Source organism: Gloeophyllum trabeum, assembly GCF_000344685.1.
Source record: "Gloeophyllum trabeum ATCC 11539 unplaced genomic scaffold GLOTRscaffold_00003, whole genome shotgun sequence".
Classification (NCBI taxonomy): domain Eukaryota; kingdom Fungi; phylum Basidiomycota; class Agaricomycetes; order Gloeophyllales; family Gloeophyllaceae; genus Gloeophyllum; species Gloeophyllum trabeum.
This window is the reverse complement of record NW_006920412.1, coordinates 431,291-458,945: the sequence shown is the minus strand read 5'-3', so window position 1 is coordinate 458,945 and position 27,655 is coordinate 431,291. Positions and strand designations below refer to the sequence as shown.

Sequence of the window (27,655 nt, the reverse complement as noted above, 5' to 3'; positions counted from 1 at the left end):
GGTAGATCACGATTCACAACCCGGACACCCCAAATAAACCGCACAGCAGCATGAACATGAAGGTACTCGCCATAGGAGCCTCCAGGAACATCGGCTATTACGCAGCCATCCGTCTCCTGGGTCTGTAGCATTCTTGCCGTCCAGCTCAACTCAGCTCACGCCTGCTGTGTTCGTTCAAGATGAAGGCGCCTCCATCACATTCCTGCTCAGGTCACCGTCGGTGTTCGACAACGACGAGAAAATCAAAACCTATGTCACATCGGGCAGAGCCAGACTCGTCAAAGGTGATGCCTTGAACAAAGAAGACCTGCTGCGTGCATGGCAAATTGCCGGGCAGAGCGAGAATGAGGGAGTAGTGGGTTTGCTCCTATTCACAGTTGGTCAGACTAAGTTGCATGTCACGGGAGCATATCTACTCACATAGTTTCTCAGGCGGAAAACCCTCCTTCTCGATTACCAAGGGAGCCATCATCACGCCTGCCGACCTCTGCACTCAATCACTCCTCAACGCACTCACCACTATCCCTGCTTCTAATAAACCCAAGATAATAGTGATCACTTCAAATGGTCTGGACAAAGCTTCGCACAAAGCATTGCCGTTGCCCATGAGGCTCCTATACGAATATCTTCTGGGAGGACCACATGAAGATAAATTAGGGGCCGAGAGGGTCCTAGCACACTGCACCGGAAAAGCTTGGATAGATCCCGAACCGAAGGCCCATATTCTGCCAGCAGGTTGGCTTACAACGCCTGGACTGCCCTCCGGCGGAGAATTGAAAGAGGATGTGGTAGTGGTGCGGCCCGCAATGTTAACGGATGGATCTTGTCGAGCAGAGGCAGGGAAAACATACAGAACCTCTGACACCATCATCCTGGGTGCTTATACGGTTTCCCGCCGAGACGTTGCACATTTCATAGTGGAAGGCATTATCAAAAACTGGGATACATGGAAGGGCAAAATAGCATCTATTGTTTATTGATTAGCCAGCGTAGCATCTGTATCAGATACGTGGCGGATCACTCACCGTATATTATGTACAAGATGTGGATATTCCTCACTTGCAAGGCATACATCGTGTACCTCTCCTTTCAAGTGTCCGTGGGATGAGGCTATCGTAATAAGCAGCGAACAAATACAACAGAATACGGGAAGGAACAAAGCAGGCCACAACCTCGATCCTACGTCCGTGTCCTCTGCCTCCGATTAGCCCTCCGGTTGCGTTTGACTGTCCTCCATATTAACGTCCAGATCCCCGATGCTATGCCTACGGGCGGAATTAACCAACAAACGCGCCATGTCCAGTCGACCTCCTTCTTGAGGCGATTTATGAAGGACGTGACTTGCTGCTCCAACTCTTGGACAGTACCAGAGTTGTCAATGACCTCATCTGCATAGTCTACTTTCTCTGTGATCGGGAGTTGGGCGTTCAGCCGGGAGGTTGCAGCTTCGCGACTGGAACCATCCCGCTTCATCAGGCGCTGGAGTTGGATTTCAGCGGAGCTTTTGGGTTGTGTGAGCGTCTGGGAGTGAAGAAGATGAAGAGAGAGACGTACCAGTACACAACCACGACCTTGCCGACCCATTTGTGTATGCCAGACTCGATTAGGAGAGGCACATCCACGACGCACATCTTCTCTCCCTTGAGCCAATACTTCACGACGGCCCAGAACATCGCCCATCGCACAGCAGGGTGGACTATTGAGTTCAGTTTCTTCCGCTTCTCTGCATCCGTGAATACGATCGAGCCGAGCTTCGGCCTATCCAACGTCCCATCTTCCTGTAAAATAGTGGGCCCAAAGTACTGTACGATTTGCTTGTGAGCCTTGGTCCCAGGCAGCACCACCTCCCGAGCTAAGACGTCCGCATCAACCACCGGAATACCGTGCGTCTTCAATAAGTTGGATACGGTAGACTTGCCAGTCGCAATGCCACCAGTAAGGCCTACGACTGCTAGATGTCAGATTCAGAAAGTAAACGAAACATCAGAAGTACCCAGCATGACGGCCGTACAATATTGATTGAGAGATGTGGCGGAAAGTAGGTTTATATCATGACAGAAAGTGGCTTTCATGGCGTTACGTGTATAGTGGCAGGATTAAATCTAATACAGGGATTAAACGAAGGCAACAAGAGGGTCGCGAGCGAGTAATATATGAGGCGTCTATCAACCAGAGAAAGTCTAAGCCAAACGAGCAAGGAGGAAGAAGCCCACTAGAGATCTACTTAGTAGACCCTCAACTGAGGCCGATCAATTCCTTCTTCAACGCAATCTCATCCCGTAACATAGCGATCCTCGTATCCAATCTCGAAGACAAGTCTATCTCCTTCCCGGAGAGCGAGAGGGCCTTGTCTAGTTTGTCGCCAGCATTGTTCAATGCGGTCTTCCAAGCTTGCTTCGCCTCCTCCGAAACCTTCGGATCCCGACCACCCTCCTGATCGGCAGCTTCGAGCTCTTTCAGGTCAAGAACCGCGAGCTCGAAAGTAGCCACGCCAGAGATCCAGGTGCTGACGCGAATCTTGGGCTGACGCACGATGGCATCCACAAGGAATGCCCGCGATGGTGCATAGCTACCAACCGTCCGATGCACAATACCAAGAAGTAGGGAACGTAGAGCCAGCTCATCCTCCGTGTCCAGATCCGGAACGTTCGCCACTGCCGCAGTATCGACGATGTATGGGCTCTGAATGGCAACAGGCGGGCTCAAGGAGGCCCATTCCTTGATGTGTGCTTCGGCGACACCTTTACCAATCCTAGAATGGGTATTCCAGACTTCGCGTGCGACCTTTCAGTCAGTCACTGAATCCCATTCATGCATTTAGGACTTACAGAGACCAAGTTCTGTGAAAGTGGATGTTCATTCAAGATGCCCAGGATGCACGTGGCGCTGCTTACCTTCCGCGGGACTGATGCTGATGCACTGGACATATTCCGCCTCCTTCCCGCCTCTACGCTTCTGCTTTTCCTTATAGAATGTGACTGGAGGATAATGTTTAACAGAGGCTCTATAGAGCACGAACAAGGACGCACTCTTCTTCTTGATGAACACCTCCGTAGGCAGATCTCTACCATGGAGCTTTCGCTTTTCCATGGCAGCTGGCACAGCGTCCAGAAGCTCCTGAGCCTTAGCGCGATTGCCTACTGAGATAAAGCACCCTGTGCTCAACTTGTTAGCCATGAGCCACTGCAGGGCCTTTACTGGGGCATACCTGCGGCGATAAACAAATACGTAGCATGACTCCTATGAGCATACGAGCAAGCTCAGTGAAGCAAACCTGAGGTAGAGTTGCACCCACGTACCAGCTATTTCGTTCGGTCATCTCAATAAATAGTTTTGCCGATTCCTCGTATCTTCGCTGGGACAGAAGAGTCCATGCGAGCTCAAATAATAACTACGCCTGCTTTAGGCGAGTGATCGAGTCACAGGGACAAAGGGGCTTACAAGGGCGTCTGCTTGCACGAACATCTGAGGATGCTCCGGGGAAAGACCCTCCTGTAACACTGTGATCGCAGCTTGGGCATCTCCAGACATGCGCAGGATTTTCGCCTGGGTGTTCCTCGTCAGACAGAGGTCAAGTCATCCTGGAGCAAGCAGCTCACCCTATTTAGTATCCATAAGGAGCCCGTAGGATACCTCGCGGAGATTCTACAACACGTCTCAACGACCAATATAGGTCGAGGTGAATGACTGCGCCTACCTATCCACGATCACCCGATACTGCTTCAGAATATGGTCCTCGTCCGCCTGATACCCAGACAGCAGGAGAACTACGCCATGGTATGTCATCAGGGCTAACCTACCGCCAAGGGGATATTCAGGTACGGCACTAAACTGCCTAGGAGGGAACTGGACTAACCCGGCAAAGACGCTATGTACATCAGAGCGCGCAGCGGACACTGCTAATGCCTGAAGGGCGAGTTTCCGGTCGGACGTGTACCCGAAGAAACCCACAACACCCCTGAGATTCATGAGTCAGCCATATGCTCAAGAAGCGCCGAGACTGCGACGCATACTTCACTTTGGCAGGGAGAAGCGAGAGTACCAAGTTGAATAGACCGTAGCCTACGAAAAGTGATCTTAATCAGGAGTGGAGGCAATCACGACTAATCGTAGCGCACCGAAGGCAGCTCCAGACAGAATCAGTTCCTCGACAGGACCTTGCGGCTCCTTCACTGTAACAGACTTCTGTACCGACGAAGAGCTGCCCCACCGGCCGAAGAAGCTTGGTTTGGCCGAAGCAGTGGTCGTTGCAGTAGAGTCAATCGACGCTGCTGAGGACTTCAAACTTGGTGTTGAGGGTTTCCTCGAAGGTCCCGGACTCGACGCTGGTGTTGCGTAGTCATCTAACCCGGCGGGGAATACGGTCTTGTAAAGCCTATCTACGAGCATTTAGAGATGATTGGTAAAGACTTTTCTAAGCTTACCTTGCAAATTTGGAATGACCGCTATGTATTCAACGGCATGAGTAGAAGACGACAACACGCCAACGAAAATATGCTTGCCTGTTTAGTGCGTACCTGCATAAAAGCTCAGTATCTGCATATATAGATGTATTATAGAGACAATTACAAGCATTGCACGTATCCCATATATGATTCGCTGTTAAGCGCAGTTAGGATATGCTTCTCCGTTATGCCGCACGCCACGAACCTCAAGGCATGGGTTAAACCTAGCAGAATGACAGCATCTGCGTGGAGCAGCTCCCATTCGGAACCAGGAGGAAAGCGCCCAGAAGCACTAGAGGTCTTCCCCAATTTCATGCATTTCTTAGCACCATTCTCAGATAGTGTCAAGCAGCGAGTCGCCTCGCCCATCAAGTGCAACTGTACAGCATCAGTGGCAGTATCGTATGTTCAACTAGTCGGACAACATACCTCCATACCCAAAGCTGCCTCTAAAAATGCGCAAACGCCCAGTCCTAAAGCGTGGAAAGGAGAGTCCTTAGCTGCGAAGGTCTCGCGAGCCTTGCCAATATCATTGGCAAACAAATAATCAAATCCCTTCGTGGCCTCCTCAAGTCTTGAAACAACGTCTTCGCTGGATAAAGCCATGGTGAACACAGCTACAGTCGAAGTGGGCGCTGGAGAAAGTCACGGTGGCGAGCGTTGCTGTACTCAACGCCACAATTCCGGATACAGGAGTCTCGACGTCAGCCAAAGCCGGCCGCGGCACCGTAACTTCCCTCCGACTCTCCGAGTCCCACAGGCATACCTTGAACCCTGACATTGCGTGAAGGCCTGTAAGTGCAACCACACCCTATTTAAGCATTCGGCTGGTGCATGGAACGGTGGAAGGGAAGTACCTATGAGCCTTATATTAAGGACACGTGTACGTGCCCCAGTACTGTTCGAACGAATGCTCATCGACCTGTGTTAACTCAAGATGTCAAAACTTGCCACACCCTTGTACAAGGTTTCATGCTTCATAATCTACGCAGCCCAATTCTAGCAGGGGATAGAGCGCTCGTCTGCTCATGATCATGATGACCCAAGACGATTCATGCGGAACGATGTCTATCAAGCAATATTAATGATCAATACTTGCAGAGCTTCGAAGGCGATTGACGCCTGAGCGGCATGTTTTGCTCCGTCGGTAGTGTCACGCGTCATGGATCAAGGACATAGGCTTGCGCTAAGCACGGGATGTCTCGCTGCCCGATGCGGTGGAACACCACCTATACCGAGGTCCGACCCGAGTCTGGTTTGCACCCGATTCCGATGCTGTGCGGTATCGGACGAAGACCTTTTTCCGTCAAAAGACCCTCCAAAGAGTGCCTAGTCGGTGTATGTCCAAAGGATTCGAGAATATCGTGAAATCTCATGTCTGCAATAAACATGGTCGAAGGTAAGTTCCCTTGTCTACAGTCGGGATCACTGCTGTTGAATGCAGATGCATGACTGGTCATTACCATCACATCTCCGTTCGCGTCTGAGCGCACGACGGCCCAGCGTGACTAACATAGTCGGGCTTCTCCAGGTCTATCGAATGCTATTGCGACTAATCAAGACACGCGAAGCGGACGTCGCCCCAAGAAGACAATCACGAACTCTGAATGAACAGCCATTCATCTGATGGGTGCTTTCCGGGGTAGCTTGACCGGCGCTATGCGTGGAAGATGGATGTACTACTGCTTCGACCTTTTTCATGCCTGGCTCTGGCCAAGCTAGAGGTAACAATGTTCGCACATTAGCCTGGACTCCTTTCGGTAACCCAGATTGGTTATCCTCCGATCCCCCCCTCCCCCCTCGTGGTGAGGTTTTCTCTGGGGAGTCTGAGACCTATTGGATCGTTCGGTTAACAGAGATTTGCCTCCGGATTGGAGTGCTAATCCGCTTGTAACGGTCTCATCCATATACCACTACTCGTCGGCAACTGCTTCTCGGCGTCTCATGGTCCTCCTACTTATAGTACTGGAATCGGTGCTTCTTAGGCGTCATCGAACTAGGCATATGCTCTTTAGGCGGTTGCCCTTAGCATGGGTCCCGTTGTATTCGGCCACTCGGGCATATGGCCGTGAGGAAGTACTTCCATTGGTGTACCTTCGACTGGGTGGGAAGATCGGTCTACGCATCTTTTCAGCAACCTCCGGACCTGTCCCATTGGGCAATTGGATGATGGCCTGTGTACCGTTGGGGACTTTGCCTTCAGAACAGAGCCTATCAGCTAAATTGCTGGAGACTTCAGGAGAGTTAACTATATCAAGCGCGAGTGATATTTACGGCGTCCCGAAAAGTAGTACCAATGTCAGACAGGTATCTCCAATGCAGGTGAGTATGCAGTACGTAACTTACGGCAGGAGGTATCTTGCAACCATCCGAAAGTCGGAAAAGGGGGAATGTTCAATGTGGAACTCGAACGCCTTAGAAGCGAGGTATGCGTTCCGGATCTGGCTACGTCGCAGATTGGAATTCTGCAGTAGGCGTCTTCAGCCTTACCCAGGCTGTACTAGTAGTAGGTGATATGCCCCACTGGGAGTGCATAACCCTGCATAGACATTCATAGTTTGCTGACATGGATCCCTTCTCGGGACCAGTAAACGAAACCTTCGTTCTTCTGCGATAGCGATCTCAGCGGACGTGAACCAACCAGCTTCCATCAGCGGTGCATGACAGTGCGTATTGCCGGTTTCCGTGACAAGGTCTGTATTTAAAAACCCTCTTCTCCCCCGTGGCCATCCCCTTTCTTCTCCTGCCTCTTTCACTATGCCCGCAGCTGTGGTCGAGGATGTCGGCGGCGCCTTTCTTGTTTCTCTTTTCATAGCCGCTATGTTAGTCGCTGACCTGTATCTTGTCGCGTGACATCCCACTGACCGAACCAGTCTTTACGGTGTAACATGTTGCCAGACGTTCCTTTATTATCAAAATTATCCCAGTGATAGGGCAATGCTGAAGACTCTGGTACGATCGTATAGCTCTTGTTGTTAGTCGTGTCTGACAGAAATTGCTAGGTCGCGGTCGTATGGTACGGACCGACGGTAACATTAAGCGGGTTCTGGTTGTTTACCAGGACTCTTAGCGTTATAGAGACTTTGCACACTGCATTCTGTATCGACTTCATCTACGCTTACCTCATAACCAACTTTGGTGACGCGAGTACGTTGGATCGCATTTACTGGTGCGTGCGCCAACTTTCATATGGCCTACACATGCTCACCCATATCACCAGGAGCGTCGGGGTAAGATCTAGATTATTCCATCCATTCAGAAGAGATTTAACCCTTGTTTGTAATCAGGTCACAGTCATCCTGGGAGTATGTATTTTTCAAATATTTACAGACCCAGGACTGAAACACGGCCTTCCAGGTATTAGTTTCCGGGGTTGCGCATGCGTAGGTTGTCGCCTATCTTGTTTACTGCTGGCTAACACTTGGAAGTAGATTCTATATTCGACGGGTCTGGATCAGTGAGTGACTATTTAGCGTCCTGGTGGGGCAACAAATAACTTTGCCCGCTCTTAAGTGAGCAAGCACAACATCCCCTTGACACTCCTTCTGGTACGGCCTGTCCTCTCATAAAAGGAAAGCATACCGATGTCCTATTCTTTAGATCGGCTTAGCTCTCCTGAGGTTCTGTGAGTTCCATACTGTTAGTGATAATCACATCGCTAACAATCCAGTGACCAGCGTTCGGAATGAGTAAGTCTCACCGTATTTCACAGGCATCAGCCCACTCATAAACTGCGGCAGCCACTTCTTCCTTACTGTTCGTTTCGCTCGTTATTCTCCTTTTCTGATGTTGTCTCGCTCAATCCCGCTCTTAGGTACACAATCCCGATATGGAATAAATTCCACACGGAGAAATTACCGTTGGTGCGTGTAGTGCACCATGAGTAGGCTAGGCTGGAGAGGACTTACGATCGTGCAGACGACGTTGGCTGGAGGCCTGTCCAGCGCCGCCGCTGTCGATCTCATTGTGGCTACTTCCTTGATTATATTCTTGGACCACGGTCGGACGGGTGTCGAGCGGTAGGGTAACTGCAGCCATATGAGCTCAGATACTGAAGTCTCCCCTCAGGTCCGACAGTCGCATCAATTTGCTTATGGTGTATACAATCAACACCGGTCTAATCACATCGTTAGTATCTGTCTTGTCGGATTGTCGATTAACTGACGTCGTTCCAGTATCGTGTCGGTGGCAATCCTGATAACCGTTAGTAAAAAACCTGCTGGAGAGATCATGGCTGGGAGGTGCTGAAATTTCATCTCAGTATGCAGCTTTCCGATCCAAGCTCGTATTTATGGGCCTGGTAGAGATTCAGAGTAAACGTGCGTGACTCTGCCGAATCGCGCGTGATGCGTAGCTTACTCTCAACCAGTCTACGCCAACTCACTCCTTGCAAGGTTTGCTCATTTTGACATCGGTTAGACCGGCTTGCTGAGGTTTCGAAAGTCTGAACGCTAGGTCGCACATCATGAAGCACGGGAAGGTGACTGATTTCACCACAGGCCTCGAGACAGGACCGGCCATACATGACTTGCAAAATTGGAGAGCCCCTCCAGGAGCTGCTGTGAGTTTGTACTCTTCTTACTACATCCTTTTCAGTCTGACGCCTTTCATCAGACTCAGATATCGGTGTTTCAGGAGACGGTGCAGACCGTGGACGAGCTGGTAAGCGTGGATATATTAGAGGCGGCTTGCCGAGCCTGACGGTGCTCTTCTAGCCAATAGACCATATGGACAAAAAGCGCAGGAGGTCTCTGATGAATGATCCATAAGCTGGGTCTGAAGAACTGAAGCACTTATTGCATTTTTCGACACGGTGATGCAGGCCCTAGGAGATGCTTCGTATTCCTGTACTTCACGTGATTTGCGTATAAATACAATTGAAGGATCAATGTACGGTATATGTATGCGTATGTAGCTGGGAATGCCTGTAGATCGCTACGAGTACCTGAGATCGTCATAGACCTGGTTTAAATCACCGCTAAGTATGTCTAGACCATGATCTGCCCGCCGGCAGGCCTCAGGCACATACCACCTCGTCCCCACCCCCTAAGATCGAATCTCTACGATCGCGTTCTCGCTAGCCCTACCGTGTGTCCTCTCGTAAGCCAAACACCACCATATCTCTGAATCTCGGTACCAGTAGCATTATAGATTGCCAACGATCCAAAGCCAGAGGGGCGACTGGATAACTTAGTGCAAAAGGTACATCTCTACCAGGTACAACGTCGCAAAATTTACACATGGGTCATAGAATACAGTACTGGAAGGCTCCCAAAGTCAGGCCACTCAATTCAAGCAATTATACAAGCGAGTTGTTTTTCGACGGCTTGCTGAAATCGTCCATAGGCTAGTTGGAGGACCGTGAATAATGGCGTTTTGTCACGGTACGTGGCTCTTACCATCTCGTCGACAGCATGATGTGTCTCTTGCAGGATTGATATTTGCGCCTGATGGTGACAGCCACGTCATTATCGCGCACATACTTGCAACTGAGGAAACGTCTTACCGGCACCTGGGCATGGTGCACTCGGGCAGAGTGCGAACGGCCGGACGAGTATTCAGAATGCGAGCGGTTCCCTCTGTTCAGGATATGTGTCCGCGCGTTCAGGCTGCGCGACATCGTGTGTCAGCACATGCGGGATGATCAAAGTAAAATGCGGACCTTGCCAGGAATGAGTTGGCGTAGACTGCGGGAGCGGCTGCTGTCAACCATGCAGAACATCATCGAGACCCATCTACTCACGCTTGCTCTGGATTTCCACCAGTCCCAGGAATATTAACGTCGACGGTAGGGACGCGTACTGTACGCCCATTAAGCATCGCGAGCCCAGTGATCAGCAGGGCTGTAACCTACCGTGACAACAATGACGACAGAGACGATCCTGTACCAAACCAGATTCGTTAACCTACACGAATAAGATCACAACACTCCACTGACGATGTAATAAGCCCCGTGTTGATAGTATATATCATCAATAGATTTATACGGCTATCAGATCTATACCCCGTATTAGTAAGCGTCTCGAGCCACACCACCCGAATTTTCTGTATCAAATAACAGCGCACCTATCGAACCCCGTCCGACTATGTTCGAGGAACCAAATTAGCGAAAAGGCGACGATGAGGTCGACAGCAGCCGCGCTTGACAGGCCGCCCGCAAGCGTGATCTAGTGATCCGTGCACGCCAGTCAGTCGGCCAGTCAGCGTATCCGATATCACGGGGAAATAGCTGACCAGAGGGAGGCGGCGCTCGCGGAAGGTCGTCCATTGCCCGATACTATAACTACAGAGGGATCGCGTGAGTAAGCAAGCGCCGACTGGGAAGTGAAATTGGATTTACCATAAGGACGTCGTTGCTTAGTGGTCGGACGACAGGATTAGTTTGGGTATTCCCGCGTCGAGGAAGTGTACGAGAAAAGACGTACTCAGGCCAAACGCTGCCAATGCCAAGAAATCAGCCTGAGTCACCTTGTGCGCAGTTCCGGCACTCACAGAATCGTAACAAGGCGACCAGAGCCTTTCCGCAGGATAGTAAGCACAACGGCTGAATGGAACTTCAGCTGAACTTACGAGGAAGAGCGTGAGCGGTATGTTGTGGTTGCTCACTGTCTGGAGTCAGCGCTGCCATAGAAGCCATACGATAGGGGGCTCACATATCCATACGCGTCGGATGTAGTACGCATGGACGACCCCGGCGACTAGGACCTAGAGACGCGGTGAGCTCCTTTACGGACAACGCATTAGCGGAAAGAACGCACGCCGAGTACTACTGTGATCTGGAAGAGTTTAGTCAGTTAGCACAGGCGGAAACGCACGAGCATTGCACGACGTACTCCTCCACTCCTGTAGGGTAAGACAGAGGAGATGAGCTATGAAAGACAGAGAGCCAAGGCATTCGCAAACCCACCAGTAGATATCATTGAGGGCTTCAGTGTTCCCAAAGTTCGTAATAACGTAATTGTATATGAAGTCGATGCAGAACGCCGTGTGTAGCGTCTCGAATAACCTAAGTGAATGAAACGGGTGAGGGTCTGCCTCTGGTACGGATAACTACTCATACCAGACTATGGCTACCTGTTACCACAGTCAATTCTGAACTGGTACATAGCAAAATGGAATGTCGCATACCACAGCTTTCAGGGCTGGTCTGTCCTTCGGATAGTTCTGGTAGTACAAGAACGTCTGAGTCGTCGTCACGCCGTACAAACTAACTGCACTCAGTCCCCCTCGCCTCCTTCATGCGCAATAATACGACACTTACATCGCGGCCATAAAGATGCTCACCAGCATCGTCCCGGCAATATCGGTTACGACAGTCATAGCCATGGCGGGGTAGTGAGAAGAGGGGACTAGCTATCGGCCTCGAAATTTCTCGGGGCTCAGCCTCATATGCAGCCGAGCAGAGCTATTCCTGTGCGCCGGGGTTCTCGAAGACTGACGAATCAGGCGAGACGCCAATCGGTTCTGGGGAGGGCGAGTACGACCAACATGATCATCATCAACCGCGGCGGTCATCAGAAATCATCAGTCTCGAGAATGGGAATGCATTCTCCATTATATACGCTCACCGTGCCGTCGGATGCCTTGAGATGGGTGTTGTGGACAACAGCGCAATAGCCGCCGACAGGAGCCGTCTGTACGCCCGTGCACTATATACTCGGGACTACCCGAGAAGGCTGCAAGAGGACTGCCACCGGAAGCGCACCGGTGATGTAGTACCTGCATATGCGCAATCGTAGAACATCAGGTTCAGAATGGAACTGCAGGGTGATGGCTCTCACGGCTGCGGGACTGGCTCCGTAGGAACCGGCGTAAGTATATGAAGCTCCCAGATGGCCTCAAAGACTTTTACGGGGAAACCAAAGGCGGGGAGGAAGGTTTGTGCAGCCCTTTGGAAGAGCGATAAAGGTGAGGTGATATACGTGCGGAGATGTGGGCGCACGTAATCTATCAGAGACGCTCGGGGTTACGTATTTTGTATCTTGGTGGCGTTCTTCGCCTAGATCAAGAGAGATCCCACGAGCTAGTCCGAGACATCGATGATGTCTGATGCTTGGCCTTGTTCATATTCACTAGATCTTGGTAAAGGATGACTGACCGGAATATAACCTCGAGCTTGTAACCGCGTGGCGGCGATAGACGCCAGTATTGAGTGTATAGACTGTGCACGTCCCGAAGAGGACGCAGAAGGCCGCGGTGTCCGGTAGGACGCCCCATCTGCCGCTTTTCTTGCCGCTCCGAAAGGTAGACTCTCTCCAGTTACCAATACCCCTCCTCCGATGGAAACGATTTCTCTGAAACCATGTTAATAGCGGTCGTAGGAAACTGGTATGCATTGTATGGAACGTGCCCTCGTGGCACCCGTGCCCGTGCTTGATCTTTGTCGATGCCTGCTCCGTGGATCCGATTTACAATATATGATAAGGGTCCGCTGCTGTGCAACGGAGCGTGGGTATAGGTTATTCTCATATGATCGACAGGGGAGATGAGTCGGCTGGGAATGCCATTGGATTTACCATGACTGATTGGAGACCCCGGTGTTGTTCGCCTCCAGACAACATACGGCAGTTTCAGTTGTTTATAGACGTACGGGTTGCCTCCAGATAGATTGGGAAGAGGCCAAAGAGCAGACAGCATGATATCGATGTCGATGCCGCTGGCCGAGGAAGGGAACACATGCAATCTTCAAACGCGTGAGACAACGAAACACGGAAGCAAATTGGCTCAATTGGCCTCCTAAAAATATTAATGACTCAGTAGACGAGCAACTGTCTTTAATGGTCCAGGAACCGGTCCATCATAAGCCTTCAGTTGTTACGCTCGGGCCTTGCACTTCCTACACAATATCCTTGACTTGATTACATAGTTTGATTGAACACAGAACAGTCTAGCTACAGTATAGTTTACACAGCATGTGCGACCAACAATTGGCAACAAGTTTCTACCCGTTAACTACAGGGCGGACCACTTACAGGGTCAAAATGCACAAAAGTAACTTTGACGCCGCAGGTCCACTGACTCGCTACCAATTCCATCTGCCAACGTTACGACCGGGCTTTATCCAACTCAGGAGTCTGTGCTATCCAGGTCTTCATGAACGACAGGCATAACAATGAGTCTGACGCCAGGACGTTTGATTCGCCATTCTCATGGTTCGAGCTCCGAACTCTCAAGACATCATCAGGAGAGCTCTGCGGATACATCTGTACATGCAGTGGCAAATGCATTTTAGAATCCGGAATAGGAGCGGCGATTTTGAGGTTACCTGAGGTACCTCGGCGTTGAAGCTTTGAAGCCGCATAAAGATGCACCGCGGTTGGTGGCTTCATTCGGTTTATCTTCTGATTCCTTACTGGTATCCTGGAAAGTCCGAAGCTGGACAATTGCTTGTTGTGTGGATCAGTGTCTAATTCAGTACCCAGGAATGCTGGTGAATTCTCTTCTATTTGTTCCGGCCGCACTCGGACAGCTGCAGGCTGATGATCAGGACGCTCGGGTTGCTTTGAAGATGCCCGACCCCGCTACACAACGATATCTAGGACACCTGAACTTTATAGCTTGACTGGACGCGCAGTTTGTCTGAAGTGGTCTACACACACGTCGCTATTCCAGGACAATCAAACCGAGGACGAACATTCGCATGATGGACGGCCGACCAGTCCCCCCGCTTGACGGCTCCATTAATGTCTACCCCGGCTTCACCGACTTTCACCATACACACAACCCGAACCGCATATGCGCGCAGTTCGCGGCGGACGGTTCGGGAGAGATCGTGCGCATCTCTTTTGAGGAGTTTGCGCGTGCGACCCACCGAGTTGCCAGAGCACTACGCGCGGACGGACGCATGCGCAATGGCGAGGTCGTTGCACTCATCGCGCTGTGCGATACGGTGATGTACATGGCGTTGCTCGTGGGTATGGTCAGAGCCGGGTTGGTTGTGAGTGCCTGCGAATGCTAGTGTTTGGGATGCGGCAGTAATGATAATATTCTGCATGAAGCCATTCCCGATCTCCCCGCGCAATTCAGCGCCGGCGATACACAACATGCTCTCGAAGACAGGGTGCCACCGCCTGCTCACCACCAAGGCGTTCCTCAAGCCGCTGCTTGAAAGCTGCCAGGCAGAATTTGCCGGGAAGGGATGTGAGCTGGAGATCGACGAGATCCCCGCCTTCATGGATGTCTACCCGTTACTGGGAAAAGAGACCGCCAACGATCCATTCGAGCCCTTCGTGCTGGAGGACTGGAATCCTGCCATGGACGATGTTACACTGTATCTGCACTCGTCCGGCTCGACCGGGTTCCCGAAGCCCATCCCGCAGACACACCGCACCGTGCTGCACTGGTGCTCGCTGCGTGCGTCCTCCCTTCCTACACCTCTAACTACTCCCTGCTAACTGCCATTGCAGCATGCTCGACCGAGGGCCGGTACCACCCGCGCGAGCTTGTGTGGGGCGCGATGATGGCGCCGACGTTCCACACGTTCGGGCTGTACATGCAGGTGTACAACAATCTCGTGACGGGGTTCTCGACCGCGGTGTTCCCGCCAAAGTACCCTGCGCCGCCGGTGATCCCGACGCCCGAGAACACGCTCGCGGCGCTCAAGGCAACGGGGTCGAACACGGCGATCGCGGTGCCCTCGTTCTTCGAGGTAGGATAGGAGGGATGAGAGGTTTGGTGCGATGGGCTCATGCATGTTTCGCAGGCGTGGGCGCACTCGGCCGAGGCGATCGACTTCCTCGCCACCATGGAGATCTGCGTCAGTGCGCCCTCACCCGCGAGACTGACCCTGACCCTGACGCACCTGAAACCCAGACATTCGCCGGCGGGCCACTCTCCGCCAAAGCAGGGAACGCCCTCGTCGCGCGCGGCGTGAAGCTGAACACGACGTACGGCGGCACCGAGTTCGGCGCGCCGTCGCACCTGTTCGACATCATCCCCGAGAACAAGGCGCCGGGACTGACGTACAAGGAGCTGAAGGACTGGTCGTGGATACGCCTGTCGCCGAGGTTCAAGCTGCGGTGGGTCGACCAGGGGGATGGGACGTACGAGCTGCATATGCTGGTGAGTGTAACGTGACGTTGATGCGCTAGGTAGGTAGTGAGTTACGTCGGATGGGATGTGTGTAGACGAACGAGAACCATCAGCTTTCGGTGGAGAATTTGCCGGATACCAAGGGGTATGCGACGTCGGACCTCTGGGAGAAGCATCCGACAATCGAGGGGCTTTGGCGTTTGTAGGTTGATGAAATATTCGGCGTCACTCTTCTGCTAACTCCGAACTGTCGTCAGAGTGGGCCGTACCGACGACGTGCTCGTACTCGCTTCAGGTAAGACGCATTGCCATCATTCTCAGTGGATACTTATTAACTTGATGCGTTCAGGCGAGAAGACCGTTCCCTCGCCGATGGAAGGACATATCCTGCACAATCCCTTGGTGCAGGGGACGCTCATGTTCGGCCGGGGACGCGACCAAGTCGGCATCCTCATCGAGCCGCACCCTGCACAGGCGATTGACCCGAAAGACGAGAAAGCCGTTATCGAGTTCAGGAATAAAATCTGGTAGGTGCCCAGAATGAACGTAGAATACGAATCTGATCGATGTCGCGTGATGTGGGTAGGCCCACCGTGGAGGAGGCGAACAAAGAGGCACCGGCCTTCAGTCGTATATTCAAGGAGATGATACTGGTGACGGACCCCGCCAGGCCAATGGCGCGCGCGGCGAAGGGGACTGTCATGCGCAAACTGACGCTTGGGTTGTACGCCGACGAGATTGACGCGCTGTTAGTATGGCTGGTTTGCGTTGAAGCGATTGCGCGGAAGCTGATACGACCTACATGGGCAGGTACAACACCGTCGAATCGAGCATGAACACGAAAGGCGTCGATCCACCGCCCGCTTGGACACCGCTGGCGCTCGTTCAATGGCTATCGACACAAGCGGAGCAGATCAATGGCGGGCGGAAAATCGACGCCCAGGACGATCTGTTCGACAAGGGGTTTGACAGGTAACAATCCAAATGTCTAACTGTGATCTCAAACGCGTTCTTCGCTGACGTCGACCGTGCCAGTTTGAGCGCCACGTTCCTGCGTAACAGGATCATTGGCGCGCTGCGCAAGTCGGCGGAGCCTGGTGCGAAGCAGGCACTGGCGGGGGTCACGCAGAACATTGTTTACACGACTCCGACGATTGTGCAACTCGCGGGCGCGGTCGCGGCACTGCTGAGGCCGGAGAGTGTCAATGGAAAGGCGTCGCCCACGGATGCGATAGAGACGATGGTGGAGAAGTACTCGGCTCAGTTCCCGAAACCCGTCAGCCCGGAATCACCGCCAGGGGACGGTGCCGTGGTGCTCCTGACAGGCTCGACGGGCAGCTTGGGCTCGTATATCTTGGCTGCGCTGCTGGGTGACGACAGGGTGAAGAGGGTGTATGCATTCAATAGACTCTCGGCGACGAGCCCGACTGTCGACAGGCAGAAGGCCGCTTTTGTGAATAGAGGCCTGTCAGGAGATTTGTTAACGTCAAGCAAGGTGGTCTTTGTTGACGGTGACGCGAGTGTCCCGGACCTTGGTCTGGCGAATGACATGCGTACGCATGACGCGGTGCGTTTGGATGTTCATGACTGCATGCATAGGGATGCTGACGATTTATACGTTCCCGTCAGATACGAGATTCCGTCACGCACGTCATACATAACGCATGGAGGGTCGACTTCAATCTCGCCTTGCCGTCCTTCGATCCGAACATCCGCGCAACTAGGGGCCTCATCGACTTTGCTCTGACGTCTAAGCACGGGGCGCAGGTAAAATTCGTGTTCACGTCGTCGATTACGGTGGCGCAGGCTTGGGACGCGGCAAAGGGGCCATTCCCGGAAGAGATTATACCGAAGCCTGACGCTGCCATCGGGGGCGGGTACGGCGAGGGGAAGTACGTCGTAGAAAGAGTGCGTCGTAAGATGAAATTATTGTGGTGCGTGTGCTAATGCGAGAGGGTTTGTAGGTCCTCGCTGCGGCTGCTGAGGAGACTGGCCTGCGGAGCACGTCTCTGCGCATCGGACAAATATGCGGCGGGGAACCAGACGGCGCGTGGGCGACGACGGACTGGGTGCCTATACTAGTCAAGTCGAGCTTAGCGCTCAGCTGCCTGCCTGACTCTCAGGGTGTGAGTGCTCTTCTCGTATCACCCGCGGCTTCGAGTCTGACACTCCGTATAAGACTGTCTCGTGGCTGCCTATGCAAGCGGTAGCAAGGACCGTTCTGGACGTGGGTCTCGCTGCGGGGGAGCCGCCGCTGGCTGTTAACGTCGTCCACCCGAGGCCGGTGAAGTGGACGGATATTATGGAGGTTATCAGGAAAGCCTTGGGTCACTCCTCTAAGTCGCTAGCCCTTGTATCGTTTAGCGAGTGGGTTACCCGCTTGGAAAAACGAGCGGCCAAGGCTGAGACGGATGACCATGAACATGTGGTAAGTAAAGACGTGTCAGACGTCGGATGTGTTTCTGACAATGTCGTGCAAACAGCCCGCCGTCAGGTTATTGGAGTTCTTTCGCAAGCTTGCGGCTGCTGACGCTGCGAAGGCGAGGTTGAAAGGTGGTGAGGCGGGAGGAATCACTACATTCTCGACTAAGAACGCGCAGGCTCTGAGCCCGACTCTGGGGCAATTGGCATGTTTGAATGAGCGAGACGCTGAAAGGTGGGTGGGGTACTGGAAGTCGAAGGCGTTCATATAAATGCAGAACGTGTGGTTTTCCTGGTATACGATATGTGTCTCATCTGCTGTCGGCACATTCTTTGTGTCCATTGTGGCTGAAACCGTTCAGGTGCGGGAGAATCCCAAAGACTTCGAAGGCGCGGTAGAACGCCGGTATCCACGTACAGGGTAGTAAAGGAGACTAATGGGTGACTCGAGCCTATACAGTAAACCTACTTGAGCTCCCTGAGGTCTTGTAAGACTAGTTTTAAAGACAACGTCCCAATGAGCTGTACCATGTAAGATTCTACTTAGTTATTACATATGGCTACAGTGGAAATCTATCAGTAGAGTCTTCCACCTGCACCGCTAGGGATGTGTCATTGAGAAGGAGCTAATTGCCCGGCAAGGCGTCCATTTGTCTCCAGTACCTGACCCATGCAGCAATCTCGTCTTCTTGTATTTCGGGCAGGTCAGGATCACGTAAGGTCGGGGAAGCTTCGATTGCTTTACCGATTGAAAGCGCAGGAAATAGTCCATTGCTCTCGGTCATGGGCTGCGCAGGGTGATCGTCAGAACGCGGGGAGCGGTATACGTCCATAAGGCGCATCGCGGGAGCCAAATACGGGGAGATCTGGCGAATACCTTGGGCTTTCAACTCGTGTTCAAGACGTGCGAGCCACTCCGCGTAGGGGACCACCGGAACGTCTATGATCCTGGCCAGCGAGTTCGCCATGACTCGCCATAGGATAGGCTTGGGATGACGAAGGTGTAAAACCGCATCCCTACAGGTAAGGAAGTCCACCATTGCGGCGGCAGCCATATCAACCGGAATCCACGATATAGACTGTGAATAGTGTCAGCCATGCAAGATCATAGACATGGAATAGTTACGCACGTCACGACCATCTGGGAAACAACCCAGAGCCACACTGGCCGATACCAGGGCAGGGAACCACTCAGACGGCTTCCATGAACCGTTCAACCCACCAGCAAGTTGATGAATACGTATGGTCGTGGCGCTGAAGCCCGGTATTTTCGACATTGCGACGTCCAGTAATCTCTCCGAGACCCACTTCGACTTCGAATATCCGGGGCCGACTGAGACCCTAGGGTCAGGCAGAGATGACTCCATAATGGGAGTAGAGATTTCAGATAAGTACTCCAATTCTATGATGGGAATCAGTTTCGAACGAGACCTTGTCACCGTATTCGTACTTACGACGAAAGATCCCTACGGAGCTGGCGTAAACTAGTCGTGCCTGTCTTCCCTTACGTGCCGTCGCCGCGAAATCTATCAGTGCGCGGAGACCATGGACGTCCGGCTCGAATGCCTTCAAAGGAGCTACGAGGTTGATATTCCAGCCTAGAGTAATATGAACGATGTACTTCCGACATGCGTCACGAAATATGCTTACCGAGATGAACTACGTGGGTTGCTGTACTATGGATCTGCGCAAAATATTAATGGACTCGACTCCAATCCAATTTGTAGAGGACAGCCACATACCCGCTCATAGGCATCCTTGGCAATTCCGAGGTGGGGCTGCGTCAGGACTACTTCGATCAGCTCCAGCTTGTCGGACTCCACTATGGAGGGATCAATGCCGCGCATGGCTAACGCAATTCGTTGACGATCCACTGGAGACTCTGTGGCATCCGAATTCCGGAGCAGCGAGTATACCTTGCTGACGTTCGATGATAGCAGCAAGCGGGCAAGCATGTGGGTACCGAGGCTGCCACGAGTACCGGTGATGACGATGACCCATCCAGTACTAGCAGGAGCTTCATCTGACTCCGGTTGAACGCTGTGGAAGTCGGAGCCAAACTGTTCAACCATATGCAGCATTTCGTCAATCTCTCCGAACTCTGTAGCTTCTGTCTGCGTAGAAACAAAGCTGCTGGATTTAGCTTCCTCAGCGGCGGCCTCTAGCTGCTGGAATGTGACGTCAGCCAAGAGCTGGATCTGTGAAATGGCAACTAAGGATGCCAGTGCGGTCGATAAGGACGTTGCGGAGAGAGAATCAAGCCCGTATGCAGTAAGGGGTACATCCGGCACCAGGTCGTTTGGCGCAACCTCAAGGATTTTGCAGATGATGTCCTTCAAATCGGAGGTTCCCTGAGATTCTCGCGCCGTTGCAATATTGGATTCGGGGAGCAGATGTTTGAAGACGGCTGACACGCCCATGTTTGCAGCGACGCGGGGCCAGTCAAAGTTGGGCACATACTGCCAGACGGTGCCATCGCGAAGTTTCCTGATGCCGTCCCCCAGATATGTACATAATTCTAGCCTGGGGGTCAGTGGTTCTGAGAGGGATATGGACGGTGTTAGTACTCACCTGACGCTGACATACCCCAATCCGTGAGATGTCGCAGACGACGGCGGTATACACTATCAGCATCTCCTTTCAAAGCGATCGCGCTGTCGATAATAGCTGGGCAGACCATACAGAAAGCATTCTTGTACTTTTTTGTGAGCCCGGCCAGCGCAGTGTTCGCACTACCGCAAAATTAGAAAGGATCGGGAACCATAATTCGAGTAAAGTGCTTGCCTGGCGTAGTTCGTTTGGCCGGCATTGCCAAACATAGCCGATACAGACGAGACAGTGACGAAGAAGTCGAGGGAATCTACATCCACTGCCTGCTCTAGAACCTGAAAGGCTCCCACTTTGGGCGGAAATGGGGCCTCGAAGGTTTCGGCAGTCTGCGCATGGAACGTGCGGTCGATTAATGCAGCAGAGAGAATCATGCATCCACCGAGAGGTTTATCAATCGCACTGACTACACGCCGTATATCCTTCAGCGATACGGCATCTGCAGCGACAGCATGAAGCTTGAGGTCCAGGAGGCCATCCAGATGTTTCATAATTCGTTTCGAGAGTGCCGAGCCCCTTTTCAAGATACTGGCGCGTCCTCCTCGGGATGTCATGACAATGCTCCGCGCCCCTTGCTAGAGATATGTTTGAGTACGTCTTGCGTTACGACGAACGTGGAAACCTTACGGAATACATCCATAGAGCGATCTCCAACCCCAGACTACCAATCCCGCCGATAAGAAGGTAGGTCTTGTCCTGGCTCAGGATAGCGATATCTAATGGAACTTCCTTGGGCAGGGCTCCTCGAATCATCTTCACCGGTGCCTTAAAAGAGGTCTTCGCATGCGGATACTTTGCCAGCGCAAGCTTTATTGCATCACCAACCGCCCACGGATCACTTGAGAGGGCACCAGGAACACCACGCTTGGCATCCGACCATAAGAAGACTTTTCCTTTCGGCGACACATGATCGTCGAAGACCTGGATATCAGAGGCGTCCTCACACCCGGAGAGAATAAATGTAGGTCGGCGAACCGCTATAGTTTTGAGGTCTGAAACCGTGGGTCTACCTGAGCATGAAAGAACTTCGAGCCCAAGTGTCTCGTAAATCGCGGCAATACTGCGGCCGACCGCTGTCTCAGCGTGCGTCACAAAGGCTGAAGTATCTCTGATTCGGTCCGGATGCGCGAAGTTGCTGTACCCCACACCCAGAACTGCTGCAGCTAGTGCAAAAGCTGGCACGTTATTAGCCCCCGAGAAAGCTTTCACGTCGACTATGCTGCCCAAGTGTACCACAGCAACATTCGATATCGGGCCAACCGCTATTCCGACGACCTCCCGAGACTCTCCTGCAGTCGTTCCGAGGAAGGAGTAAAGAGCTTTGCTTACTTGAGAGACGCCCGTAATGTCGATCTGGATATGGTCGGGAGGTACCCTGGGAGTAGACACCTGCCTAACAAGAACACCATCATAGACCCATGGTGACTCAGGATGGAAGGGAGCACTCGCAGCCGGGGGCACAGAAGGCATGATCCTTGGAACGGTAACAGTGCCGTCCTCTTGAACATAGATCTCGTCTTCGCACTCTGAGCTCAGAAGATGCTTCATCGCGGTCGCCTTGTCCTCCTCGCTCCATGAAGCGGGAAAGACCGCTGCACGTACACTCCAAGCACCATATTCTTTGCGAAGAGACCTCGAGAACCCGAGCAATGCGTCGCCGTCCAGTCCCGCTGAGGCTCGCAACCACAGCCTGACAGGCGCCAGAGTATCCATTTTCGACAGGAGTTCCTGTATGTGCATCTCGACTCCTCTTCCGTAATCGATGATGACCGTATTCTCGTGCTGGCGGGAGCAAATGCTTATGCCACCGTCTATTCGGGGCTTGGCGTCACCATTTGCATTCCCGTTACCATTGACCGTAGCACCCTCGACTTCAGGCGTATGATCGTTCTCTTTGATGCCGTTGACGCGTGGGCCATGACCATTAGCGATCTGGCGCGGGAGGACCAGGCCCATGTGTACATCAACGACTTCGAACCGTCTTTCAACGGTCTCCGGAATGTAGCCATGTCGGGCTACTTCGAAAGATTCGAACGTGCAGAGGGGAACGCCGTCCTTACGTACTATCGTGAAGTTATATATGATGGCTTCTAGGGGCCCGTTAGAACGGTATGGTTGACGAGGAAAAATGGTTTACTGACCGGGAGACCAGGCTGACATTGTACCATGCGCAAAAACGACTTTGGGGAATGGCTTCTTGAATAGCGCATCGTGAACGGTAAATGCGCCCACCTTCGCCGGAAGATAATACCGAGCACTATCCCAGCAACAAGTAAGAATGGGGTGCACCATAACATGCAGCGCCCCGTCTAAGATAGCCGGGTGAAGGTGGTAGCCGTCGAGGCTGTCGGGGAGGTCAGCTACATAATTCTCCCGCATTGACACGCTACTTACTCAGGGATGTCTCCATCATTACCACGCACTTCAACGAGCACTTCTTCACGTCCTTGGGTGTCCACACCCCTATAGCAGGCGGTGACTCTTTGATACATTGGTCCATACTGGGCGAAACTAGCGAAGCCATCGTAGAAATCTAAAAGGACGAGGTGAGCGAAGGCCGGCAGGAGCGATACCATACCAGATCGATACTCACTTTTCATATCAATAGCGTTTAGGCGCGCCAAGACGTGCTCCAAGTCGATTGGGGTTGGGCTGAGAGCAGGAGTCTCCATGGATAGATAGCCTTTTGCATGGAGACGATCATACTGAAACACGCCGTAAGGAACTTTTCAATCTAATTATCAGATGCATGTTACCTGTAAGGGCCACTTCCTTGCCACGTCTGCGGGAACCGCACTCTTGACAGTCCATTTAAGACCATCTAACTTGACTTGGACGGGCGTGGGCTTCTCAAACGAGAGAGCAATGATTGAGATGAATTCGACGTTCCATAGTTTTCTCGCACCGAATTCAAGAGCCTGCATCGCTCCACGTCAGTCACAAGCAAACAAACGTGTGGCTTAAAGATGCACCATCTCAAGGTAGCCAGCGGCAGGCATGATAGGCTCGCCTTTGATGACATGCTCGGCCAAAGCAGGGTGGGTATTCACGTTCACCTGCAGTTGCGGGTAATTGAGGGGACCGTTGCGATTCTGTCGCTGTCTTGTGATTTCAGGTGTCGCCGCAACGTACGGCACATCTCTGCGAGCAAACGGATATGGGAGCGGCGTCACCTGACCCTCTTGGTCGCAGGCAGACAGGACGTTGAAGTCGACCGAATGATAGCCTGAAACAACGAGCTTGCCGACAAATTCTACAAGCCCCTGAAGCTCTACGGCTGGCTGGCCCTTCTTCGGCCTGCGCAGAGGACAGAGGACTGGAGAATCTTTCCCGACCATAGACGATACATACCCGCTTAGTACAGGATGAGGGCCAAGTTCCACAAAGATGGCGGTCGAATACTTGAATTGTAATGCTTTCACTGCCTCCGCGAAACGTACAGAACCCCGTGTGTTATCCCAGAAATATTGAGCGTCGAAGATTTTGGTGAATGCCTCGCCACTTTCTGCCGAGTAGACGTCGATGGAGGGTGCTTGGACTGTGTACCGCGCGAAGACATCTTGAACCAGACGCTGATATTCGCTCTGACAGAGATCCATCATAGCAGAGTGCACCGGGATCTTCGTTCGAAGACGTCGGGCGAAGAAACCTCTCCCTTCCGCAACTTGCACTGCAAGATTTATGTGCGACGCCTTCCCGGACAAAGTGACGGCTTCAGGCGTGTTGTAACAACCGATCTCGAGCGGACCGAAACCTGCCTCTGCGATCACAGTAGCGATGATATCCCGCACCTGATCCACAGAACAGTTGACGGCAGCCATGGCACCGTCCGCATCCTCCAAAGCTGACATCGCCCTCCCTCTGGCGATGGCCAACTCGAGAGCTAACGCTTTACTCCCTGCACCGGAAGCATAGATCATAGCTGTCTCGCCTGCTGAATGACCGATGACTGCGTCCGGCTTGATGGCAAGGCTTACCAGCGTGTCGAAGAGGGCTATCTGCACCATGGCTAACGCAGGAAGAGTGATCGCAATGGGCCAGACTTCTCCGAGAACGTCCTCGTGTGGGTCCTCTGAGAATAATCCCGTACTCTTGATGAGGGACTGTCCGACAGCCTGCTCGTAGACCTGATCCAACTCCATAATTGTCGAGTGGAATACGGCGTTGGTCTTGTACAATTCACGGCCCACTGAGTAGCAGTCAGATAGTAGCAACGGGACAATATAGGTAAATCACGCACTATCAAAATATTGAGGTCCTTGGCCAGAATAGACGAATACAAGAGGGACTGAAGAGCGATGGGACAGGACGGGTTCTTGGAATTGCGACACCTTGCCACCCTTTGCGATTGCGAATGACCGCCAAGGCATTGACCGAGCCCGGCGGCTGTAAAGCCGAGATATCTGATGACGATCATCGTCGGTGTAGGCGTCTCGAAGACTATCGCCGATAGCTTTCGCTGAACGTGGAGAAAGGCCTCCTGCGATCAAGACAGCGGGGATGAGACTCATCTCGACACGCCAGAACGTTTTTTCCCTCTTATCCAGGGCCGGAGGGCCCTCAACCACGCAGTGGCCGTTGGCACCTCCGATGCCAGAGCTTGTCATTGCTATAAGTGAGCGTCCTGAAGAGGAGCGGCACTTCAATGGCTCGGGCTCAGTGGGCACGCGAAGACGATACTCATTCCACTTGATGCCCTCGTTCGGGTTCTTAAAATTCACATTCGGGGGGATCATACCAGTATTGAAGATGCAGCATACTTTTGCCAGAGAACCCAGAAAGGCGGTTATTTCGAGGTGTCTGCATCAGATGCGTGAGTAGGTAGCCTCGCATAGATTTCGACACAACATACCCTATGTTTCCCTTTACACTTCCCACAAGCAATTCATCATCTCTTGAACATTCTGCCCCAATCCAGTTCGCCTCAGTAGGGTCACCCTTCTTGGTTCCTATTGTATCGCGTGTGAGTGGATGCAAACTTCCGCGGAACTCGTACATGCCTGTAGCGTGTAGTTCGATGAAATCAACATCCTGAGGAGACCTGCGCGCCATTCGGAACGCTCTCCTCATAGCCTCTCTCTGAGATTCTGCGACTGGCGCATTCACAGGTGCCTGTGCACCGCAGGAATTCACTCCGGTTCCCAAAATCTAGCGTGAAAAGACGTCAAGGACTATTATGCATCAGTAGGCGCCGCAACTCACACTGCAGTATATCTTGTCACCATCTAATAAGGCTGCATGGAGTGGCTTCAGAACTATAGAAACGACTCCCTCGCTTCGACTGAATCTAAACCAAGAAAAGAAATTAGAGGATGTCATTGACTGCATACAAATGTCCACTAACCCATTTGCCGATGCGTCGAATGGCTTACACTTCCCATCGGGAGATAGCACGCCAGAAACTTGACTGTAAGTAAGCCATTCGGCAAACCTAATCGATGCCGTAGACGTGAGCATGACTGAAGTTTACCCAAAAGAAAGTCAAAAGACACCTATGGTTTATCTGAGAACCCCCCACGACTGCCGCTTCGCATTCACTATTCCGCAGTGCCTGGATGGCAAGATGCGTTGCATGAAGACTTGAGCTACACGCAGTATCGACAGGGATTGACGGTCCGCGCAAATCCAGATGGTAAGATACTTTGTTAGCCAGTGTCGATGGTGCGTAAGCCAGGGACGCCCGAGCATCGGCATCATTCTGTGGATTTAAGTCAAATCCATAGAAGTAAGCCTTAGAAAAGGCAGATGACTGACGTGACCGGAAACGGAGAACAAGTCATGGGCAACGCCAGACGTATAACAGCCAATATTCCTACCCCGATAATCGATACCCGAGTCGAGTAGACTCAAAAAGGTGCACTCTATCAGTTTGCGCGTGCTCACGGGCAAGAGCCGCGCATCTCTACCCGTTATCCCAAACTCCATATAATCAAATTGGCTCAGGTCCCTGAGGAACGAGCCGGTATCGGGAATGACATTCCCGAGTGCATCCCCTTGAATGCTGGGAAGTGGCGTCAGAATATTCGGACGGACATGGAAGTCCCAATGTGGCTCACTGTTCGATATTGAATCTTTCCTTCGGAATGTGCTCGTAAGATTCCGCCTTTTCAAATAAAAACCTAGAAAATGAAAGGAGATCGAGGTTCTCAGCACTCCAAGCACCACTCGGTAGCTCGACTGCTATGCCGACCTACAGTTACTTTGATCAGCAGTAGACAAGGAGAAAGAGCATTGTTGACCTACAACAGCGATAGGGAAACTTTCTAGAGTCTGCATTTCGCTAAGTCTGCGGGCTGCAAGGCTTTCTCCAGGTAGATATCTATGCGTCCAATATATAGGTGAAATAGCACGGGAAGAAAGTGACAACCACATTTATGATGCACCTTGCATGACCGCACGCAATCAGCCAGATGAATTGACAGCTAGAATGTGCCCTGAATGCAGGGGCGTGAACGTCTGATTCTGTTACAAGATGTTGTAAGCGAGAGAACTGGACCAGCATCAGTCCTAAACCTTACCGTCCACTCGCGGCGATAAGATATGTCCTCGATATGATTATCGTCATTCACAGTGGCCATCAGAAATCAGTCTCGAAAATCGAAATGTGTAATACATTGTACACTCACCGTGCTGTCAGTTCCTACATAGTCGACCTGGAATAGGTCTTATCGACAAAGGCAAATAGCGGCACCGTGCGTTGTGACTCGAACTCCCGGAGAGGATGCCAGGACTGCCACGCAGCGGTGATGCAATCTCACATGCGCAATGGTAGAACATCAGGTTCGGACACAAGTGTAGAGTGTCGGATCTGACGGCTGGGCTCTGCAGGAAACGGTGGATAGCACCCTAATGACCGTGAAGACCTCCGAAAGGGGGAAGGGACAGGGGGGAGTGACCATTCTATGGTGAGTGGTGAGTGCCACAATGATGGAAAGTACGTGACATGTCGGACGAGTGGATTTTGGTGGGTGGAGATGAAGATGCGTTCAGCCCATCCTGACACTGGCAGAGCCACACATTGGGGTAGGTCTAAGTCGGTTTGACTCCTGCTTGTATTGCAGAGAGTTTACAGCGCCATACTCCTGGAAATGAACATCATACAACATGATCACGAAGTGCCAGTGGCTGGCACGTATAACCCGTCACGGTCC

General features: G+C 52.3%; 7 protein-coding genes across 7 annotated transcripts; 3 read left to right on the top strand and 4 right to left on the bottom strand.

Moving 5' to 3' along the window:
• Positions 1–56: 56 nt before the first annotated feature.
• Positions 57–980, top strand: GLOTRDRAFT_36959 (uncharacterized protein; the record flags this gene model as incomplete). Its single annotated transcript, XM_007864751.1, has 3 exons — positions 57–120; positions 180–380; positions 433–980. The coding sequence occupies 3 exons, from the start codon at positions 57–59 to the stop codon at positions 978–980; spliced, it is 813 nt and encodes a 270-aa protein (XP_007862942.1).
• Positions 949–2,000, bottom strand: GLOTRDRAFT_114453 (CoaE-domain-containing protein; the record flags this gene model as incomplete). The annotated part of the gene is made up of 4 exons (XM_007864993.1): positions 949–966; positions 1,026–1,501; positions 1,555–1,948; positions 1,994–2,000. 3 exons carry the CDS (start codon positions 1,998–2,000, stop codon positions 1,180–1,182), a joined length of 723 nt encoding a protein of 240 aa, XP_007863184.1. The 3' UTR covers positions 949–966; positions 1,026–1,179.
• A 70-nt stretch (positions 2,001–2,070) lies between these two features.
• On the bottom strand, positions 2,071–5,051 carry GLOTRDRAFT_71737 (uncharacterized protein; the record flags this gene model as incomplete). The annotated part of the gene is made up of 17 exons (XM_007864992.1): positions 2,071–2,771; positions 2,829–2,840; positions 2,895–2,978; positions 3,030–3,155; positions 3,209–3,240; positions 3,300–3,391; positions 3,442–3,546; positions 3,600–3,645; positions 3,698–3,796; positions 3,857–3,958; positions 4,014–4,062; positions 4,119–4,375; positions 4,425–4,445; positions 4,503–4,517; positions 4,570–4,599; positions 4,651–4,823; positions 4,875–5,051. 17 exons carry the CDS (start codon positions 5,049–5,051, stop codon positions 2,236–2,238), a joined length of 1,956 nt encoding a protein of 651 aa, XP_007863183.1. The 3' UTR covers positions 2,071–2,235.
• A 2,151-nt stretch (positions 5,052–7,202) lies between these two features.
• GLOTRDRAFT_136688 (uncharacterized protein) lies at positions 7,203–9,281 on the top strand (the record flags this gene model as incomplete). Its single annotated transcript, XM_007864991.1, has 20 exons — positions 7,203–7,267; positions 7,319–7,397; positions 7,448–7,614; positions 7,666–7,675; positions 7,733–7,750; positions 7,803–7,828; positions 7,877–7,902; positions 7,959–7,993; positions 8,046–8,070; positions 8,123–8,134; positions 8,186–8,201; positions 8,260–8,308; positions 8,364–8,464; positions 8,514–8,573; positions 8,621–8,648; positions 8,707–8,764; positions 8,815–8,839; positions 8,889–9,006; positions 9,060–9,107; positions 9,161–9,281. 20 exons carry the CDS (start codon positions 7,203–7,205, stop codon positions 9,212–9,214), a joined length of 1,020 nt encoding a protein of 339 aa, XP_007863182.1. The 3' UTR covers positions 9,215–9,281.
• A 334-nt stretch (positions 9,282–9,615) lies between these two features.
• GLOTRDRAFT_136687 (uncharacterized protein) lies at positions 9,616–12,047 on the bottom strand. The gene is made up of 21 exons (XM_007864990.1): positions 12,014–12,047; positions 11,707–11,909; positions 11,574–11,652; positions 11,506–11,519; positions 11,353–11,451; positions 11,279–11,288; positions 11,204–11,221; positions 11,099–11,150; positions 11,016–11,050; positions 10,938–10,962; positions 10,871–10,882; positions 10,786–10,801; positions 10,680–10,728; positions 10,512–10,612; positions 10,384–10,443; positions 10,300–10,327; positions 10,189–10,246; positions 10,108–10,132; positions 9,952–10,054; positions 9,845–9,892; positions 9,616–9,792 (listed from the first exon to the last, which is right to left on the bottom strand). Exons 2-21 carry the CDS (start codon positions 11,769–11,771, stop codon positions 9,745–9,747), a joined length of 945 nt encoding a protein of 314 aa, XP_007863181.1. The 5' UTR covers positions 11,772–11,909; positions 12,014–12,047; the 3' UTR covers positions 9,616–9,744.
• A 2,041-nt stretch (positions 12,048–14,088) lies between these two features.
• On the top strand, positions 14,089–18,169 carry GLOTRDRAFT_119834 (acetyl-CoA synthetase-like protein; the record flags this gene model as incomplete). The annotated part of the gene is made up of 15 exons (XM_007864989.1): positions 14,089–14,382; positions 14,444–14,798; positions 14,852–15,093; positions 15,148–15,201; positions 15,258–15,506; positions 15,572–15,678; positions 15,734–15,771; positions 15,826–16,003; positions 16,063–16,224; positions 16,287–16,448; positions 16,512–17,043; positions 17,106–17,384; positions 17,441–17,602; positions 17,656–17,904; positions 17,960–18,169. The coding sequence occupies 15 exons, from the start codon at positions 14,089–14,091 to the stop codon at positions 18,167–18,169; spliced, it is 3,273 nt and encodes a 1,090-aa protein (XP_007863180.1).
• Positions 18,170–18,523: 354 nt separating this feature from the next.
• Positions 18,524–26,780, bottom strand: pks2 (polyketide synthase; the record flags this gene model as incomplete). The annotated part of the gene is made up of 20 exons (XM_007864988.1): positions 18,524–18,976; positions 19,028–19,258; positions 19,561–19,581; positions 19,814–20,415; positions 20,469–20,629; positions 20,682–21,079; positions 21,132–22,594; positions 22,646–22,848; positions 22,899–23,037; positions 23,098–23,209; positions 23,477–24,576; positions 24,745–25,304; positions 25,357–25,453; positions 25,505–25,652; positions 25,707–25,791; positions 25,849–25,935; positions 25,997–26,202; positions 26,259–26,505; positions 26,561–26,694; positions 26,748–26,780. 20 exons carry the CDS (start codon positions 26,778–26,780, stop codon positions 18,524–18,526), a joined length of 6,480 nt encoding a protein of 2,159 aa, XP_007863179.1.
• Between the last annotated feature and the right edge of the window lie 875 nt (positions 26,781–27,655).